The 16,361-nt window shown below is 43.2% G+C and overlaps 2 protein-coding genes across 9 annotated transcripts in view; one reads left to right on the plus strand and one right to left on the minus strand.

The window, feature by feature from the left end:
• Positions 1 to 16,361, minus strand: part of LOC136777544 (rho guanine nucleotide exchange factor 10) — a 44,512-nt gene that overhangs the window by 20,810 nt on the left and 7,341 nt on the right. The window contains exon 1 of one of the 4 annotated variants that reach the window (XM_066733921.1): positions 11,255 to 11,273. The exons of 2 other annotated variants lie outside the window; for them this stretch is intronic. Coding sequence is in view for 1 of the 2 variants with exons in the window: in XM_066733915.1 (XP_066590012.1) it covers positions 7,171 to 7,207 (37 nt within the window). In the remaining variant the exon portion in view is untranslated. Of the gene's footprint in view, positions 1 to 7,170; positions 7,304 to 11,254; positions 11,274 to 16,361 lie in introns of those variants that run through there. One more of the 4 variants, XM_066733915.1, reaches the window with a different exon arrangement.
• Positions 9,946 to 14,407, plus strand: LOC136777545 (uncharacterized). 5 transcript variants are annotated; one of them, XM_066733923.1, is made up of 5 exons: positions 9,946 to 10,101; positions 11,535 to 11,628; positions 11,839 to 11,941; positions 12,902 to 13,173; positions 13,350 to 14,407. In XM_066733923.1, exons 1-5 carry the CDS (start codon positions 10,065 to 10,067, stop codon positions 13,942 to 13,944), a joined length of 1,101 nt encoding a protein of 366 aa, XP_066590020.1. In that variant the 5' UTR covers positions 9,946 to 10,064; the 3' UTR covers positions 13,945 to 14,407. The 5 variants fall into 5 exon arrangements, with proteins under 5 accessions (XP_066590020.1, XP_066590021.1, XP_066590023.1 ...); XM_066733924.1 differs by having other exon boundaries at positions 12,917 to 13,173; XM_066733925.1 differs by lacking the exon at positions 9,946 to 10,101 and adding an exon at positions 10,144 to 10,471.

Consider the following 16,361-nt stretch of genomic DNA (forward strand, 5'->3'; position numbering starts at 1 on the left):
CTTATAATCGATTGAACGTGGGAAATAAAAAAACTCTTTCAAGTTGAATTAAATTTGTCGTTAACGACACGAATACAGGGTATTAAATTTTAACTACTGCTATAGTGTGGATACACAAAAGTGTATTTAACTCGATAACAAACAAATATTGCTATACATAGCACCCTTTAAAATCAAAATAAAAAAGAATAAAAAAAAATACAACAATCTTCCAACAACATAAGCAAATAAAATCCCATATTCCCCATTGACAACAAACAAAATTCACACACTCCATACAAAAAAATCTCAAAATTACCCAAAAATCTCCACTAATTCCATCCACGCAATTATCCCTATACGCAGTATTCGCGTTTATCCCTATACGATCGATCGAACGAGCGAGTTTAACAAATCTCTTCGAAGTTGAATTGGATTTGTCGCTCGTGGCACACATATATACACATAAACACACGTATATATATATATATATGAATTGATAGAGATTGGATCGACGCATTCTCAGGCCTATTAGCGCAATGCGAATCTGACTGCGAAACGCATTGAGACGCGAAACTTGGAGCTGCGTCGGTTGATCGTGTAAAATGTTGCAAAGGGAGGGGGGAGAAGGGGGGGGGGGAGAGCTCCAGTCGGGTCTCCCTTGCAGTCAATCGAGCGGCAGTTTAAACCTATGTAAATGTGAATGTAGGCGCGTAGGACTAATAAATGGGCTGGGAGCACAAGTGATAAAACGCAAGTGGGTCCACTCGGTGCGCCACACTGCGACAAGCGACCTGTACACAATCGCGAAACACAACACACTCACACACAAACCCATTGAACCCCCCAAAAAAATTCAACGAATATTTATCTACGTTCTCAAGCGTTATTTACGCTCGAGCAATTATCCTTAAGCGAGGAATCGCGATGCACGGAATTATTTTCGTTAAGTATTGTTGTGTGCATTACACACACACACACACACACATATTCATGTGTAGAACAACGCGCGCGCAATTAGCAGCACGGAGGCAACGAGCGATATTTTAACACTCTTGCAACGTTCAGCGATGTAAGTGGAGGAGCGTGTGTGTGTGTGTGTGTGTGTGTGCGAGCACTTCTGGGACTCTGAGTTCTGACTGAAGTGTCGACCGAAATTCCTCGGGCAAAGCCAAGCGGGAAAGTCGCGCATAAACACACTCGCTCCGAGAGTGAATGAAACAATGCTGCGTTCCGTGGCCGAGTTAAATCGCAAGCTGGACGAGAGACCCTCGTAAAATTAATTCCTAGCTCCGCCCTCGTTGAAATTAATCACGCTGGTAATTGGCTGGATAATTGCGCGAACAGCGATCGATCAACGCGGTGGTGTTAAGGTTGATTTGGGATTTTGTGGGATTTGGAAAAGGTTTTTTTTTTGGTGGGAATTTTTTATTCCTTTTTTTTTTAGATTAGGGCGAGGGGGTAATTAATTAAATTAGTTTAATGACGTGGATTTGTGGGAATCGAGATCGATTCTGTACAAAGTTGCATGGATGATCGAGAGGAATCGTGAAATAGGGTTGCTTTTTGTTTTACTTATATATATCGTTGTTTACAAATTTGATTCTTGTATTTGCCAATGAAAATAGAAGGAAGGCTTATTGGATAATTTATTGAATTGAGATTATCACGAGGGAATCCTACAAAATTATCAAGTTCCACATAAAACGATCGAGAGGAATCTAGGAAAAAGGTTGCTTCTGGTTTTACTCGTCACGGTTCAATGGTCGATACAAAGATTCGATATGGATATTAGCAAGGGGAACGAGACTAGAATGAAGAGGGGGGGGGGGGAGTTTTAATAGCCTTGGGAATGCGTCAATCGAGTTACGATTGTCGTGTAGCGGTGCCACTCGAATTCCATAGAAAGTTTTGCGCGCTGTTAATTATAAAAATAGACGAAAGCTGCTTGGAGGTAAGTGCACGGTGGGCCTAATGGTCGAGTCCCCCCCCCCCCCCCCCTCCATATAATTCTCATTCCGTCAGTCGGTTACTCGACGTGGGTAGAGCTTGTTCCACAACAACCCATGCACGATCCTATAGGTGCTCGAGATAAAGAACCGAGTGGTTTCAGTTAATTCGCACCAGCTGAGCATAAAATCATTATTCATCGAGAGAGAGAGAGAGAGAGAGAATTTCTAGCTATAAGCTGCACCGTCGATAAAACAGAGTGGATTAAAAAATAGAGACGCGTTTATATAAAGCGACCAGGCGCTGATCAAAAACTATCGAGCGAGTAATTAATAACGCTTATGAATAAAATATCGCGTTGGACGACGGGGAAATCGGTCGATAAGGATCGCGATGCAGCCTACGCGAGTCCGACTTATATTCGATTGCGTAAGATTATTTCGTCGAGCGATTTTTCAGGGGTTTGCTTGGGGTCGTGCGGTGGTTTATCTCGAGTGATCGTTGACCCTGAAGAGGGGGCAGAAGTTTGTGGTTCGTCCTGAAAATGAACCGTTTGACCTTGGGGGAAATTTGGTGGAACCAGGGGCGTTCGCTAAGGGGGTGGGAGGGGAGGTTGTTGGAGTATCGAAGGGGAAAACTGCATGAATGAAATTTAGTGGAACCAGGGGTGTTTACTTAGGGGGTGGGCGGGGAGAGGCCGTTGGAGAGTATCGAAGGGGAAACCGCGCGAGTGAAATTTGGTGGAACCAGGGGCGTTTTCGAAGGGAGTCGTTGGACCTTCGAGGAGAGTAACCGCACGGGGCTCTCGGTAGAATCTTTATTCGTGTGATTCTCACGTGTGTCGAGAGGGTGGGGGGGGGGGGGGGTCGACGTACGTTGGTTTGTTTGCCCTTCGTTTAGTCCTGGCCAAACAAAGGAGGCCGGTGAGCAAATGCAGCCGCGCAGGTGTCTTCCCCCTCTCCCCTCCACCGCCATCTCCAACCTTCCGCCCCAACAACTACGAAATGCGCAGCACCTTTTTAATAGGATTTTTTGCCCTGCACGAGCCACCATAACTCTCCTCAGCACAGGATATAGCTGTTCTGGAAAATTTTCTAGTTTCTTCAGAAAATATCAACAGGTGCAATCTTCTTCGGTACCAGTACGCTCGTTCCAATTGTTGAATCCCCGCGTGGAAAGTGAATTACCGTAAAAGAACAAAAATTACCACTTTATTCTAGATTTTTGAGCCACGTGACGTCACAATTAGAGAAAACTCTGGAGATTTAAAAAAAATCAACAAGTGCAGCTTGGGGAACATAAAAGTGGCGTCGCTCTCTCGATTCCCCACTGGAAAAAGCAAATAAAGATAAGGGTGGGGGAGAGGGGGAGTCTGTTGTAAACAAGGGCCAAGAGAACATAGACGGTTATTGTGAAGATTTTACAGGTGCGATTCACCAGCCCACTGTATATATATATATATATATATACAGGTTAGAAGATAGCGTTTTGTCCGAGTTGTAAACGAACCAGACTCGGATCCACTGTGACCGATAAAGGTGCAACGAGGGAGCGAGCGCGAAACGCGACTCAATTAACGTTTCAGGCTGTTTCGTGGTATCTCGAGATGACCGTGGGTGAGGGGGGAGGGGAGGGGATGCCAAGAGTCTCCGGGGATCCGTAGCAGTGATTTCAACGTCTCTCTCTCTCTCTCTCTCTCTCTCGTCCTGAGAGAAGCCAAAGCCGAGTCTTCCCGAGCGTATACACAACAGTCCTAAGTCTGGCAACAGCGCCGCTGGTTTAACTCTCATTGTATATACACGCGGGGACGTTTGCCAGGCTGAAGGAAGAGAGAGGGAGAGAAAAAACGAGAAGAGAAACTAGCTTTTTACAGTGGCACACGTGCTCCTCGCTAACTTTATTTCTGACGACAGAGAGAGAGAGAGAGAGAGAGAGAGTAATTCCAGGAGTCATCGTCAAGACGAAACTTCCTCTTTTGCATAGCCCAATTGACGATTTTCCAAGGTTGATGAGAAAAGAATCTGGAAATTGCTAGATATTTCTCGATCCAGCAATTTTTTAAGGAAAATTCACCAAGTAGTTTATTGTTCACCTCAAAAGGATCCTGATAGAAGTCATCGTCAAGACGAAACTTCCTTAACGAGAAAAGAATCTGGAAATTGCTGGATTTTTCTCTCTCCAGCAATTTTTTCAGGAAAATTCACCAAGTAGTTTATTACTCATCTTAAATGGTTCCTAATGCTCGAGTAAAAGGTTCCTCTATTTATTCTACGAGTTATTTGTTTGGTTTTCGTTACTTTTGGATCGTGTACGAGTTTAGAGTCGACACGTGCGTTTCTCCAGCCACGAGTTTTTATTTCCCCTTTGGGATCATTGTTGACGAAAGGTCGTGCGAATAGAAGCTTTTGTAACGATGAGAGTATATAATAGGAGAGTCCACGATGGATATTCTTCGAGTGGGAACGCGAGGATAGTTGCGTGGTCGCTGGCGAAGAGTTTGTTTTCGGTTCGATGCAAATTCACTATATATATATACGAAATGAATCTGCAGAAGCTTTGTAACGACGAGAGAAAAACAGAAGAGTCCACGATGGATTTCTGCGAGTGTAAAGGCGAGGATAGTTGTGTGGACAGTAGCGAAGAGTTCGTTTTCGGTTCGATGCAAATTCGATATATATACGAAATCAATCTGCAGAAGCGGGAGAGGGCATTGTCAGGGGCCACTGGAGCGTTGCCCGCTTAGAACGTTAAACGAATCTCCTCGACTAAAGCGTTTCTGGCCCACCCACGCGCTAATCGACGAATAAACCTTTCTCCTGCACTTTTTATACTTCACGTGCGACGTTCAACCTTTTTGAATTACGCTCGATCGAGTTGCAATCTGCGATTCGGATCGCTGGTTTTTGTTTTGACAGTTTTATAATAATCGAGTAAGAATATGTGTGTATGTATATGAGAATAAAGTAATATAAGTGTGGTTTTGAGTAAGGTTGATAGTATTTTTGTATATTGATTTATGTTTACACTTACCTGAAGGTGGATTAACGAGCTTTAATATTTTGTAAATATTCTGTAAATTGCAACGAATTTTAGTTTTAACATTTGGCTCTTATCGTGGATGATACGAGTCAACGATTTGGTTTAAGAGACAAAATTTTTTGAGAATTTAAAGTTTTTCTTGCTGTTATAGGAGCTTTTGTTCGTGTAAATATTAAATTGTTTCTTAAAGTTGTGTAAATATTAAGGCTGTTGCAGAATTAAATGTTTATAGATTTTTTAATAACGACTATTCTCGATTAAAGAAAATTCATATTAATATTTAGAAATAAATATATAGATGTTGCTCGAATTTTATAAACAACAATTGAGAAATGTTGAAAGTGAAAAAATGAAAAACATTATTGAGCGTCCTTAACATTTACTTCTGGGAATCTTTGCCAAATTTACTTGCCATTTATTTATGCCCGATAAATTTTCTTGCACAAGAGATAATAATGTTCGATGCATTTAAATAGCAGTGCAATAAATTTATCAAAATAAATTGCAATCGTGCCCCTAAAGACCCCCACTTGATACGTCACTGCAACACCAGAGCCTCTTTATAAAATTTCACTGAATTAAAACGCATGCAACGAATGGAAAATCTAATCCGAACTATTTCGACTTAACATTTCCTTACAATGGAAAATGGTGAAAATTCCGTACTATTTATTCGATTTTCCGAACCACGGACTACTCGGACCGAACCTAAAACGCTGCACAGTATCTCGCAATAGCGTTTAAAGGTTAACGGTATGCAGAACGAGGTTTCTCAGCGAAAACGAACACTCTTATTAGCCACGCTGGATACAAGAGAAGCTTTTCACTCGTTTTATCGAGAAATATGAGCGAACAGGAGAGACCGGTGATTTATGGATCAGTCCCGACGCGATTATTGACCCGAGTCAATTGCAGTTTTATTAGTAAACAAGATTAACCATTCATCAAGATTCGCTGTCCGATTCAACGATTCCGGCCTTTTACGCGAAATTTCTCACAATCTTTCAAATCAAACAAATCTTGGTATATCGAATCATTCGATGTACGTTTAAAAAGAGCGACAAAACGATGAAACGAATGGAAGAACGAAATAATGAATTTCATGGATCATTTCGAGCGATCTCCTGGCCCAAAACTCGAGTGGAACGACCGAATGACGAACGAGAATGGGTAATAATGGATTTTACGGATCGTTGGGGAGGCGCCCTCTGGAAAAGTTTGGTTTAGCAGTGAAGTAAACAATATGGAGAGGGGGGAGGGGGAGCAGAGAATTGCGCCAGGTCAGTGAAAAGTTGTATCGTCGATTCCCCTGGGGATTATCGGCCCAGTAATAGGATTTACGAGGTGCGTGAAGATTATTGGGGCCGGGATCGACGAACGTTTTCGATTCCGGCTCGAATGCGGGTGCCCAGGATCGCCAAAAGCGCAGAAGTTCGTACGAGTCGAGCCAGACGTTGCGGCACATTAATTACGTCCTTCGAATCCTACGATTTGCATGGTGGAACTGGCTCTCGGTGCAGGGGCGTAACACCACAACTGTCGGGTCACGCCTAAACTCACCGGGTGTGTTGCAACAAACTCGCCGATACCAGAGACCGATAGGAAACCGTGCGAGAATCGACGTGACAGCTCGATTGACGAGACGTTCTACGCTTGATCATCCCCTCCTTCCCCACTCCTAGCGAAGCGACCTCTAACCTGGCGAATCAACCATCGAAATCTCCCAAATTCCTTCAGCGATATTCCTCTTCCTCCGAAGCACATACGTGAAACGAATCGCTACCATGGGAGCGAGAAAAGTTATTTATGGCGTGGCTCCTGCAGAGGAATTTCACTCATTGATATTCCAAGGATGATGTTTGATCCCCCATATAGAACGTACTTTTATTTTCGGTAATAACTCTTCTTGATTTTAGACGATGACATTACACAAAGCTTCGCTGGTTAAACGTGATTCTCGAAATTCAAGTGGATCACTGGGGAATAAAAGGAAGGTTTTGTGTAGGAAAAGGTTGGGTAAACAGTAAACAAGGGTCATAGAGTGGATTCAGCGAAGCGAGTAGTCGAAAAACAATGGCACCGAGCACCGCGTTGGTATTTGCGAACGCAGCGCTGGAAGAGGGCAAGTTTCGATGTATCGAAATTGAGGAGTTGAGAAGTGACCATAACCTCGAAGCAGCAACGATCCCAGATGACACTTACACTTGATCAGGATGACACCGTTCTGCAGCTCCTCCATCTCGCGGAGGCTCCCCGCACGGATGAAAAGTCTCGGTTCCTCGTAGTTCCTCCAGTTCCGTTATCGTCCAAGAACGCGATAGGCACGACACAACACCACGACACGACACGATGCACACGCGTCCCCCCCCCCCCCCGCCGCGCGCTCGCGCGGGAGAGAAAAACGGAACAAAAGAAGGGAAAGATGGAAAAAACGTGGATTTAGCGGGAGCACGTGCCGGCGGCGCCGGTCGCGGGCATAATTAACATGGCTTTCTTCATCGGAGAGCGTCGTCGCGACAAAGAAACGCCACTACGGTTGCTGCACCAGTGATATAGAAGCAGCGGAAGCAGAAGCGAGAGCAGCGCAGAAACGGCGGCGAGAGAGCAGCAGCAGCAGCAGCAACGGAACAGCAGCAGCCTGGTAAACATGGCCGCGTGAGCGTGGTGATCGCTCTGTCCCTCTTTCTCCGTCCCCCCTCATTCGCCCTCTCTCTCGAACACTCACTCACTCTCTCTCTCTCTTCCCCGGTGCTGTCCGCTCTGAGCCGTCACGCACTGAGGGATCTCTTGCATGAAAACGAAGGGCACCGTGCTGCGCTGCAAGGAACGAGAACGCTGCGGAGGAAATGAGGGGGAGCTGGCTCTTTGGGGGGAGAAAGAGTGGGGGGACATGCAGCGCTTCGGGGAGTCGCCACTCTCGTAGCGGGAGTGGGAGAGACGCTATTGGCTGGAGCAAGAGGTGCAATTTTCAGACCACTGGGGGGGAGTTTAGAAGACGGAAGAACCCGAGAGAGGGTGCCACGAGCTACAGGGAATTTTTCTGGCGATGCCGGTAAAATAAAATACACGTTGCGATATACACTCCGCGGGATATGTGTGCGAGATAAATATACACAACCCGTCGAGAGTGCACGCGGTGGTACGAGGGAGTTTTGTGTGCTAGTGTACGGAGAGTGGGGAGTCTCCGTGCGATTGGTGGGAGACCGCGCGAAGGAGACTAGAAGGAGTAAGCTAATTCGTGTGAGAAGGGGGGAGGAGGACAAAGACCCGAAGAGGTAGTGGTAGTGGCTCTCTGTTTGAAAAGCTGAATAGAGACGGATGAGCGAAGGAGCGACGCAGAGTCGGTCAGGTTGTTGTTTGAACGTGTGGGAAGCGTGAGAATCCGTGTGATGGAGGTGGAGGAAAGAATAGTTGGACGAAGAAGCGTTAGATGGCGCCACCTCCAGTTCGGCTCTAACTACGAATTATTCGATCCTCTTTGTGCAAGTTTCTGACAGTTTACTGCTCTCTGCACTTTTCAATCCACTTTAGCAATCCTTCAAACGTCCATCATACGATTAATTCCTTTGAGAATTTCGCTGTAATTGCATAAATAAGCTATCAGCCCGTCTCTTTTATCACACAAAAACGTATAACTCTTATTTTTGAGATCGTATCTCGTACGATTAGCCAATAACAACGCATTATTCGTGAGATCGAAGTAGTATGGTCATTGCTTTCTCAGCCAAGCGAATCGCACCAACTTCCTAAGCATATCACGTTCCATTCTTATAAGCGCTTCTCGTGTTTCAGGCCAAGTTTTGCACACAAAGTCATTTCATGCAAGTTTGCTCCGACCGCGTACAATTACCACAAACACTGCCAGCCAGCTGCCTCTTCCCTCATCCTATTTCTTAGTGTTAGTTTTTACAAATCTAGCACCGATTTGTTAGTTAAATTAATTTCTATTATTTAACTGAAATTACATTTTCTCAGGGACCTATCATTTTGCAATTCCCTCCATCTCTTACTCTCCTCTAAACAAAAAGTTAACGCAACTGTTGTGCCAACAGTTTATTTAAATTCCTTGATTGAAATTGTTTTAAAGAATAATATTCACGATTTAATAGTTGAAAAATAATCGACACAAAACAATGTAGATCCTTAATCTATCGATCATAGATCCTTGTTGCTCGAAGGTATAACGGTCGATAAAAGTAGAGAGTACAGGAAAGATCGGTGAAGATCTAGTGCCGGTTTTTCATACAAGGTGGCGACGCAGTTAGTACTGTGCGTATCTTCTACTCACGAGCAAACGTGTGTTTATAAAGCAGTACAAGCAATATTCATAAATGCGTATTCCGTCGTGGAAAATTGGCCAAAAACTGAAGACGTAGAGTTTTTGGCAAAACCTACGTAAGAGAGTTAAAAGATGCCAATGTGGCAAATAGCCAAAGAAACCAAGTAAACCGCAAATAAAATCATGAAAATCGAGCAAACGGAAGGAACTTTTCTCGTGAACTCACGAGCTTCATCATTAATATTTTCAATTGCACGAATAGTGATGCTATAAACAATCTTCATAAATAGAGAAGATGTAGTTCATCGATAAAGTCTGACGATCATCGTAACAACGGACTTGTATAAACAAATCATTGAGCCGAGCAGAAACAAATAAACCGTGAAGGATAATAAACACGAGTTTAATGCTCACATTATTTTTTTAGCATATAGGACCACGAAACATCAACATAGTGTACATAACAGGAGTGTACAATCGCCTGAATCTTTTTTAATTCATAAAAACGAATCAGAATGGGATTGTACGGTGTGAAAGATTACCGGATGAATCGGCATCTGCACAGATGAAGTTGCGAAAATGGAAGAGGAGGGATAGAGAATCTTCGGTCTCTTCAGGGTTCCCCACCAGATTCCTCGTTGGCAAAGCCAACAGTTTCTGTTCACCCCCGCTGCACTTCACTTCTCCTATACTTCTAACTCGCTCATAGCTCGAGACCAGTACTGAAACTCGCAGTCAGATTTTAGTACTCATCGCGATCTCCTCAGGAACTCGAGTTTCCGCGAGTTGCTTCCAAGTGAACGATTCAAAGTCCAAAATGCCGCAACGACGTTCGAACCGAGCCAAGTTCCGGTGTAAGTTTCACCCTTTCGTTTTCATCAAACCCAAAAATTCACCCGAGTCACATTTTTAATCTTGAAATTCAGAATTTCATGAAAATTGAGAAGAAACGCTTTGACCAATATGTTAAACCGCGCAGCTTTAATCCGTAATGTGGAAAGCGAAGGAAAGGAGAGACTGACCTTCGGAGCTTGGGAACTTCCGGTTTATGAATGCAGCGATTGATCAATCCGCACAGTATTTTTATTTCTTCCAATAAAACTCGTTGATTTTCTCGCACGCAACTTCCGGCGATCTCGGTAAACTTTTCCGAGAGAAATTGGATTTTTTACGCCTTGAGACGAATAAGCGGTGAGAGGAAACGAGTGAAAATTGCAGTTTCCGGTCAGTTCCGTTTACCAGTGCTAGAAACAAACCTTATCTTTAACAAAAAAAACCTACTTTTCTTTAATCAACCGATCGACTCTTATCCTTTCTCGACGCTTAAAACAAAAACCCATTAGACCAGAAACACCTAATGATTAATCGTTAGATCCTGACAGTTTTTTTCCATATAACTATTTGATTTTCTCACACTTAACTTCCGTCGGTTCTCGCTAAGCTTTTCCGAGTTACAGATTGTACTTTTTTTCAAGTATCAAGATCAACGTTCAGTGAAGGGAAAATAGTGAAAATGTATATAGTTTCCACGTCAATTCCGTCCGGCATAATTGGACAAACGGAACCATTTTAAGAAAAGCCTTACTTAAATCATGACAATGGATTATTCACGAAGATAAATCGGTTTGAAAATTGGTACGGCCAAACTTGCTGTATAAGTTACACGGTAGTGCTAGGCGGTATAGACATGTCATTATCTACTTTTATATGTACTTGCCGTCGAGACACTGCTGTGTCTCTTGATCTCCCCTTTCCAAAAAAAATCTTTTTGATCCACCGATCTACTTTATCCCTCCTCGACTTAACCAAAAAAACGATTGTACTTGAAACGCTACCGTTGTTAATAACAGTGATTGTAGAAAAATTTAGCAAGATAAACGGTGGGTAAAAAAGGCAAATTGCCGAGCTAAGCATGATTATTGGTTTAGGGAAGTTTCCTCGCTCGTAAAAGGGAATCGGATTATTAATTCAGGTAAGCCGCTGCTGAAATGATAGTTTTGCTCTTACCAATTTCATTTCCACGGCATCCTCTCCTCCGGCGTCTAGTCAGCTGTACGACACGAGCGTAATAACACGGTAATAAGAGGAATCGTTAGAGGGACTAACGATAAGAATCACCGGGCGTCACGCGAACGCCCTCTACTCTCATCTCGCGTGATCCGATTCTCCCCCTCCTCACGCAGAAATACATTTAAAAAAAAACTCGCGTTCTCCACTCTACGATTTTTACTTCTATCATGTGGAGTTTTTTCAACGCGCACAAAGAATATTTTTGTGTGCTCTTCAGGGTCGGAGGGCCTCACCTGTCGATTCATCCAACTGAGAAAGGAAAATGGGAAGCTGTTCACGGGTCGAAAATACTCAGCCCAGGCAGGATGGGAGTAAGTAGATCAGGAGGGGGGAGGGATACGAAAAATATTGACAATTTGCAACAAGTGTATGATGACTCATAGTCTATACAACGTTAGGATCAATGGAACGGTTGATCAGGAGGATGAGTGGAACGTGACTTAATTATGAATGAACGAAAAGACTGTTAAATGGAATTTCTTCACTATCGTTCTTAATTTTATTATTCCAACGTTTTTCAGGCTCATACTGCGACAAATGAGAGAGGAATTTCCAACGATAATGTCTAATGTGCACTACAGGGTGCTGAAGAAGAAGTGGTCCAACTTGCTACAGCAGTACAAAGTGAGGAAAACTGTCTTTATCTCGTTACGTTCAATTATCGCTATTTTTGGATAGCATGTTTAAGCGTTTGACCTCCAATAACATTCTTACTTTGGCGTCCACAAACTTATTTACACGCTCGAACAAATTCAATCTCACGAAAAGTTTATCGTTGATTTTAATTGTGTCCTGAAATTTTGTTGACAATTTTAATTATATTTTTTTGAGAAATTTCTATTGTCTAGCGTGCCTCTAGATAATAGAGTATAATTATCTACTTTTATATGTACTTGCCGTTGAGACACTACCGTGTCTCTCGATTTTAAATATGAACATTTTTTAACGTTGAAATGTTGCATTTGGTATTTTTAATATAAAATGTATTCAAAAACAATGTTTGGTCAATTTTATAAATCAGTATATAAATACCACATGTTGATTAATCTCAAGTACGGGAATTCGCAAAAGTTTACCAATTTATTTTTTACCAACGAATCGCTGGAAAATTTGGAAAAAGATAAAGTTTCACTCGTGTCGAAAAGTGCTTTTTGCCATCTAATCGAATACGCCAAGGGCGACCCGAGTAAGCACGAGGATGTCGAGGATTCTTGAAATAATCCACGGTAGATAGAAATCGGAAACGAGAGGCACGTGGGGAATGCGTCGCGATCGCAAAGAGCGCTTGGTGTCCTCGCACCACGCGTGGACTTTCAATTATATCTTCTTCGCCGACGGCACTGGCAAAAACCTAGCATGGTAATTACGAATCCGAGGAAGCCGCATTCTCCAACGCCTCGAATTTTCACCACCCACGCTTGGAAAATCCCCCCCTCCCCACTCCTAACGTGACCTATTTTCTTTACAACGTACACTCAACATAAAGAATGCATTATTTTTTATCCTACTAAATCTAAGTTTTTTGTTTCCATAAATGAAAAAGAATCTTTCGGAAATTACGCGAGACAAGGATTTTTTATAAAGATTTCTGGGTCGAAGGAGTTGAGGAACCCTGTGCACGGAGACAGAAACAAATCTGACGACGTTTCATGGCCGTTTTTCCTGGCGATCGACGAGGTTCTAGAGGGCAACGGTCGCAAACCGGAAGTCGACGAGGACTACGTCGACCCAAGGGAGTTCCTCTGCATATCCGTCGCACCGGAAGTGCTTGGTCCCTGCGAGTTTCCTGCGACCCCGAGTCTGCGATTCGACGACTCTACCGAGATCGGTAGTTCGGAGACCGTGCAAAATCGCAGGTAAACTCGACGAAAGGAAAGTGGAACGATCGAACGAGAAAATAAAGTTTGTCCTTGAGACCGATAAGGTTTGGAAAGTTCATAGGTGTTGCAATAGCGAAACTAAAAAGTAGGCTTATCTTTATTGGAGAGAACAAAAACAGGTTGAATAAGACTCTGGTTTGTTCTCGTTTCAGGCAAGCGAGTAGGTCGACTGCGAGGAGGAAACCTGATATGGACGTTGGTTCGTTATTACCGCTGAATACAGGGCCGAAGATCGAGAAGACACCGATGAAGCACTGCGAGAAACGATCCAAGATCGGGGATACTCGGTCCCAGGAAAAAATGGAAACGTTCAAAAACCTTGAAAAAATTGCAAAGAGAAAAGATGGAACAGCGATGATCAGTAAAATCAGTTTGAGAAATCGGTTGGATGTTTTGATCGAGAAGTTGAGAGCGATGGAGAAAAGAGGGCGAGAACCGGAAGTGATGAATTGTTCGGATAAAACACAGTTGGGCGAGAGGAATGGTTCGGTTCGAGAAGCAGAAAAATCGGTGAAGATCGAGATGGGTAAACGTGAATTGGAAATTGTTAGGAAGCCTCGGTTAACTTTGAAAAAATTCAATTTCGTTCCAAGGACGATGAAAAGGAGTCCGAGAAGAAACGAAGGATGCAAAGTCGAGGAATGTCTCGGAAAAATGTTGACATACGCGAAATCTTGCGATTCGCAGAACCGAGTGATTATGTGGAGAATTCTTGCTGCCTTGGAGATTATTGCTGACAAACTGTGAGGTGAATATGTATACTGTATGTATATATTTATATCTACTTTTATATGTACTTGCAGTCGAGACACTACCATGTCTCTTGATATACATATATATAGTTTAATATATACTGTATATGGACACGTTCACCTTTCACCCACTGCGAAATCGAGCGCGAGATTTTCTTCCAAGCAATAAAGACCATTGGAGTATTCCTGTTGTAAATATGTAATAAATGGTAGATCTTAGTCCGAAATGGATTAAAATTGAACATTAATAATTTTGTAATACTTATGAGAATTGTAGAAAAAAAGTAGTTTGTATCATAAGAATCAGTGGAGCTGGGAATGTTAAATGCAATTAAGCACTTTGTATCGAATCATTTCTACTGTATGTAATAAATGATAGAACTTAGTCTCAATTTATATGAAAAATCGAACACTAATAAACGTGTAATATTTACAAGAGGTAGAAATAAATAAGAAAAGTAGTCTGTAGCGTAAGAGTGGGTGGAGTTGGGACTGTTAAAGGTACATTAGGCACTTTGTTGTGTATCTTTAAGGCAAGAGGTTATTGTTAAGGGGGCCGTTAAGCGTCTCAGGTCGAACGTATCCCGTCGGTTATTAATTTTTCGAGAGAGGGTAGGAAGAACTCGAGTGCATCGCCGGTGTTTAAGGATGGCGCGCTGATCACAGAGTTGGCAACCCGGAGGTGGGCGAACAAGGAACACCAGATCGATTACGATACGAATATTACACGCTGTCGAAACCAATGCCAATAAAGTATGCCGATAATAACTCCAAGTTCGTGAACCCTTCTATCCTCCCCCCACTCTTCTCCCCTTTCATCCTTACCGATATCCTGCAACATCAGGAGAGTCGGTAGAGCCTCGCGTCAATTGCTAAAAGTAAGCTGTACGATTCGCTTTAATTAATTTCTCCTCTATGAAATTTTCTAAATTTAAATATATATATATAGGAATAAAAAATACCAAAAAAAGAAATATAAATTAAAAGTAGCAAAATCAAAGTCTTATCCTAGCAAAAAATGTTAGAAAAATGCAAATATATGGAGTAACATAAACCAATCAAAAAATTAGTACCGATCCCAAAGATAACAGCTGTAATAAGTACAGAAAAAACCACGTTATGGGAAATATTTGCTTCAAGGCCTAATTCTTCAAGTTGCTCAATCATAATCAACTACCTCTCCCTCTTTCCCCCTCTTTAACATAAACTTTCCCAATTAATCCTCCAGTATCCGTAAAACCTACAACTCTTCAGAATCAATTTTAACCTTTCAACCGGAGGTATTCACTCATGGATAAAGATCGCGCAGAAATCAACGCTTTCCACGTTGCATAATTTTCAATTTCATCGCTAATCGAGCCGCGTGATCGAGTCACCATCCGCAGCGCGCTCTTTCGCTCGGAACTGGTACCAGAGGACGTAGTTTCGCATCAGTTTTTCTCGCTGGCCACAGCTTCCTTTCGGTAGCGGAGGAGCGTCCAAGACACACGAAGGAGGAGGAGGGTGAAGGGGGAATAATCCGAAGGTCGTCGTACGACGATGGGAGAGCCAAGGGAATTAATCGTCCAGGATGATAAGGTGCTTTTTATCAAGGTTTCTTTCTCTCTTTCGATTTCATTCCAAGAACGGTGGCGCGCGATCGAACGGTGAACGATTACGAACGGTCTCGCTACAATTTCTGGCCCGATTAGATAGTTGGCTCGCTTGACCTTCGGATTCTCGGAAAAGTCGTAGCATCCGGCCGGGACTCACAACGCTGTCATTGTCCGGAGGGTGTCGAGAGCCTCAACGAGAGATCGCGACGTAGATACGGACGGGCGAGCGCGTCCTCTTTGACCAGGATTCGGGAAAAATCCAGAGGATGGCCGTTCTCCAGTAAATTGCTCCTTTGGCATCTGTATTCTCTCTTAAATATTTTCAATTACCCCCCCCCACCCCCGCCCTTCTGCCTCTTCAAAAGGGCATCGTAAATTCTCGAAATTCACGAGATAAGACTTCTCGAGTTTCGAGCTTTTACCCCGAGACCTCTCGGTCGTAACGAGCGAATCGTTATTACAAGCCGAGATAAAAGCGAAACGAAAGAATATCCAGCGGAGCCGAGAGCGGCCATTAATAAATCTCTCCTCACGGTCAATATTTAACTTTGATTTTGTATAAATACCGGCGATCATTAACGGTAGTTGGTAGCTCGAGTTCCGAAGAAAGAGGATGAACAAGCGCGTCTCTCGGGTTTCAGGGATTCTCTTCCGAGTAAACGGTGGGTCGTAAAAGTTTTATGGTAAAGAAATTGGCGGGAAAAGTGGAAGCTGGAAAGGATTGATACGGGGGCTATCTTTGATGGGGGAAAACGAGGGGAAGGGAGGGGGTAGTGTGCACGTGGTCTCGCATCTGCTCCTCCACTCAGTGACCCCA

This window comes from Prorops nasuta, unplaced genomic scaffold, assembly GCF_024137725.1.
Source record: "Prorops nasuta isolate Cenicafe-Biocafe unplaced genomic scaffold, Cenicafe_Pnas_1.2 PNAS00011, whole genome shotgun sequence".
Taxonomy (NCBI): domain Eukaryota; kingdom Metazoa; phylum Arthropoda; class Insecta; order Hymenoptera; family Bethylidae; genus Prorops; species Prorops nasuta.